This window comes from Seriola lalandi, unplaced genomic scaffold (genome assembly GCF_002814215.2).
Source record: "Seriola lalandi dorsalis isolate HSWRI2012SDOR001 ecotype SW California unplaced genomic scaffold, Sedor1 jcf7180002051596, whole genome shotgun sequence".
In the NCBI taxonomy this organism is placed as follows: domain Eukaryota; kingdom Metazoa; phylum Chordata; class Actinopteri; order Carangiformes; family Carangidae; genus Seriola; species Seriola lalandi.
Window position 1 is genome coordinate 1 of NW_019522149.1, and position 4,114 is coordinate 4,114.

Below are 4,114 nucleotides of genomic sequence, written 5' to 3' on the forward strand. Positions count from 1 at the left end.
GCATCCAGGTGAACTTGCCTCAAGCTCTTGCCTGGAACATTTTCATTGTTGAAATTCTTTGACAAAAGTCAGTTTATTTGTATAGCACCTTTTACAAAACAATGTAGTTCATCTTCTACAACTTGTGTTTGTGCATCACCTCTTAAACAAAAATTACATCAAACTGATTAAATCACAAAAAGAAAGGACATGCTCTAGACAGAGATTTGATGGTAAGATGACCACATGAATGACAACAGCATTTGAGGGGTTCTCACCTTTGACGTTACAGACTTACAGAGATCTACATATAACTGGTAGAGCATTAAAAAAAATAATCAAGAATTTCAGTCGTTTACATGCTTACATCTTAGAAACTATGCACTCACTATAAAACAAAGTTTTTTCAAAGATCATTTTTCAAGGCTCTTCTCATGTGGACTGTCAATTCCCCATTAAGTCTGATAATTCTCCCACATGTTCATGAATTATGACTTTGTGTTTGTATAGATTCTTACATGTCTTGCCAAGTTTGAGTTCTGAATGAACCTTTTCCCACAGATGTGACAGGGGTACGGCTTCTCACCTGTGTGGGTTCTCATGTGAATTAACAGTCCTGAGCTTGATCTGAGACTTTTTCCATGTTTCACAAAATCATGAATTCTCAACTGTGTGACTCCTTATATGATATTTCAATTTTGATGGCCGATTAAATTTTTTCCCACAGGTGCCACAAGAATATGGCTTCTCACCTGTGTGAGTTTTTAAATGCTCATTCAATGTTGATGTCCGAGTGAATTGTTTCCCACAGGTGCTACAAGAATATGGCTTCTCACCTGTGTGGATTCTTGTATGCCTACTGCATTCAGAATTGTTATTGAATTTTTTCCCACAGGTGTTACAGGTGTATGGCCTTTCATTTGTGTGGTTTCTCATGTGGACCAATGAAGCAGAAGAAGTTCTGAAACTTTTCCCACATGTTGCACAAAAATAAGGCTTCTCACCTGTGTGGATTCTCATGTGAACCGACAAGCTTGTACTAGTAATGAAACCTTTCCCGCATTCTTCACAAGAATATGGCTTCTCATCTTTGTGGGTTCTTGAATGTTTTTTCATGCCAGCCTTGATACTAAATTTTTTCCCACAGGTGTTGCAGGTGTACGGCTTCTCCCCTGTGTGAATTCTCATGTGGACCACCAGGCCTGGTCTTGATCTTAGACTTTTTCCACATGTTTCACAAAAATGTAAATTCTCAACTGTGTGACTTCTTAAATGATCTGTCAATCTTGATTTCCGACTAAATTTTCTCCCACAGGTGTCACAAGAATATGGCTTCTCACCTGTGTGAGTTTTTAAATGATCTTTCAATGATGATGTCCGAGTGAATTTTTTCCCACAGGTGCTACAAGAATATGGCTTCTCACCTGTGTGGCATCTTTGATGTACTTTCAAACCGTACCTCTTTTTAAAAACTGCTCCACATGTGTGACATTTTAAAGAGTTTTTACATGTCCGAGTTTTACGACTCTTTGATCCTGGGTCTACATGCTTCCTTCTTTTCTGATCTTGTTTCTTAGCTACAGGAGTGCTGTGAGAGAGGAGCTGGTGGTCACTGTTTGCTTCTGGTTCACTTCGGTCATTTTCCTCATTAGTAGGAGTCAATATAAAGGTATCAGTCCCTTTCTTCAGTACAAGCTGCTCTCCCTCCTGACTGGTACAGAGTTCCTCCTTTTCCTCTTTAATTTGTGGAGGCTCTGGATCCTCCTGTTTACGTAGTTGCTGGTCTGTGAGAATCTCTTCCTCCTTACAGACATATTGCTGTCGGAGCTCTGGAGGGACAAAGGGACATGAGAAATAGGTTACTGGGGCATCTCGGTGGCTCATCTGGTAGAGCACGTACCACATAGGCTTAGTCCTTACTGCAGTGGCCATGGATTGGAGTCTGACCCTGGGCCTTTGCTGCATGTCATCCCACCTCTCTCTCCCTGACTTTCCTGTCTATCTTTCACTCTACTATGAAAATAAAGGCAAAAATATATAAAAAAAAAAAAAAAGAAAAGAGAAATAGGTAACTATTGTGATGATGGAAAAACTCAGATCTTGGTTTGTTCTTATTTTGTCCTTAAACGACTCACACGTAACAAACGTCCAAATATTCAATAAAAAATGAATAAATAAAGTATAAAATCCATAAAAAATACAATAGAGATAGTACAAAAGAAACCACAAGAAGCACACAAAGCAAACAAAGTGCTTTGTGTAAGACGGAATCAGGAATCAGGATAACAACACTAAACGTTAAAAGAAGTTATCCACACAGTGGTCCTGATCTGCTCCCAGTCATGACAACAACAAAGACTGCTGCGTCTCTGCTACATTACTGCCGCAAAATCTCCTCTTTCTATGTCAAAACGCATATCCCTGTCACTTGTCCGGTTTATTATTTTATTACTAAATATGCCCAGTTAGTTGAACCCAACAAGCTAATAACTACAGGAACAGCCATGTAATTGATGTCTGTCTGTCCAATACCAAAGTCCCCCCTAAGGCCCGAGCTCTGAACTCTCAGACTTAACTGACATGTTCTGTTAAGTGACTGAGTGGAAAAGGCTGAAAGGGCTAAAATATAGTATAAATATGAACAAGACAACACTCTGTTCCCTGTTGGGAAACAAACAACTGCTAACAGCTCTGACTGCGAATCACCAGTGAGCTGTGTTTATCCATACATGTTTTTTCTTATAACGTGAACCAGTGATCTTTGTTTACATATGCCACTTCCTGTGCTCCAGATGCTGTTGTTCACAGATTCGCCATTTTTACTGATACTTACCAGTGTGTCTGTGAAGAGTGATGAGATAGTGAAGATGCTGGTGGAAAAAGGTCAGTAGCACTTATACTTGAAATCTTATCCACAAATGTGACATTTTAAAAGACTTTTTACCTGTCTCAGTTTTACAGTTAGAGTTGTGAGAGAGGAGCTGGTGGTCACTGTTTGCTTCTGCTTTACTTTGGTCACTTTGCTCATTAGTAGGAGTCAACATCAAGGTATCAGTCTCCTGCTTCAGTACAAGCTGCTCTCCCTCCTGACTGGTGCAGAGTTTCTCCTCTTCCTCTTTAGTCTGTGGAGGCTCTGGGTCCTCCTGGTCCAGACTGGAGTTCCTCTCCTGGTCACAGAGCTGCTGGTCAGTGATAACCTCCTTCTCCTCACAGACGTGTTGCTGACGGACCTCTGGAGGGACAAAGGGACATGAGTATGAAGGACGAAAAATGACAAAATTAAAAATAAATAAATAAATTCTGACATAAATAATTCAATACATAAATTAATTCAAAAACATTTTGGCAATAAAAATACTATTTCTGTAGTTTTACATTTATTTAATTGTTCATTTCTATATTTGTTTGAGTATTTATTTCTGCATTTCAAAATGTATTCATGCATTTATGTACTGCATATCTACATTTACTTATTCATATATTTATTCATTGCTGTGTCCATGTTAATTAAGTAGGTGGTCCTTCTTCAGTTTAAAGCCGGATTGGTTATAGTGGTGTGATTAATTGGATGGATCTATTACTACTGCCGTGACTGATACACAGGAGCTTTGTTTTTCCAGTGTTTAGTGATTTAGCGACTTTGACAAGAGAAAAGATTAACATATGGACACAGAAATAAATACATAAATAAAGAAATGTAGAAACGTGACAAATATCAGCAACATAGAGATTAAAAAGTGTCTGATCGCGACTGTCACTCTATCAGTGAAATGGGAGTGATAAGATGTTTATGAGTAAAACCCTATCAACACATCATAATCAGCAGTGGCCTGTATTGATAAGTGTCGGTATGTGCTGGTGAGGTGGTAAATGACAGTGAAACACGAGGGACACACGATCAGACATATTTTAATCTCTAATGTGATGTTAAAAAACTGGATATCTGATTGAATAAGCTCCTGTGTTAGTTTTAATTAAGACCATTCTGGTTTTACAGACCTATCCTGTGTAGCTTTATTTCAGGTTTCAAAAAGATGACCAACAATGGAGTTTCTCTCCTGGTCACAGAGCTGCTGGTCAGTGAGAACCTCTTCCTCCTTACAGACATGATGCTGTGGGAGCTCTGGAGGGACAA

General features: G+C 39.0%; 1 protein-coding gene across 1 annotated transcript; it reads right to left on the reverse strand.

Moving 5' to 3' along the window:
- Positions 1-54: 54 nt before the first annotated feature.
- Positions 55-4,099, reverse strand: LOC111649659 (uncharacterized). Its single transcript, XM_023399382.2, has 3 exons — positions 3,979-4,099; positions 2,924-3,211; positions 55-1,808 (listed from the first exon to the last, which is right to left on the reverse strand). The coding sequence occupies exons 1-3, from the start codon at positions 4,085-4,087 to the stop codon at positions 634-636; spliced, it is 1,572 nt and encodes a 523-aa protein (XP_023255150.2). The 5' UTR covers positions 4,088-4,099; the 3' UTR covers positions 55-633.
- Positions 4,100-4,114: the final 15 nt, after the last annotated feature.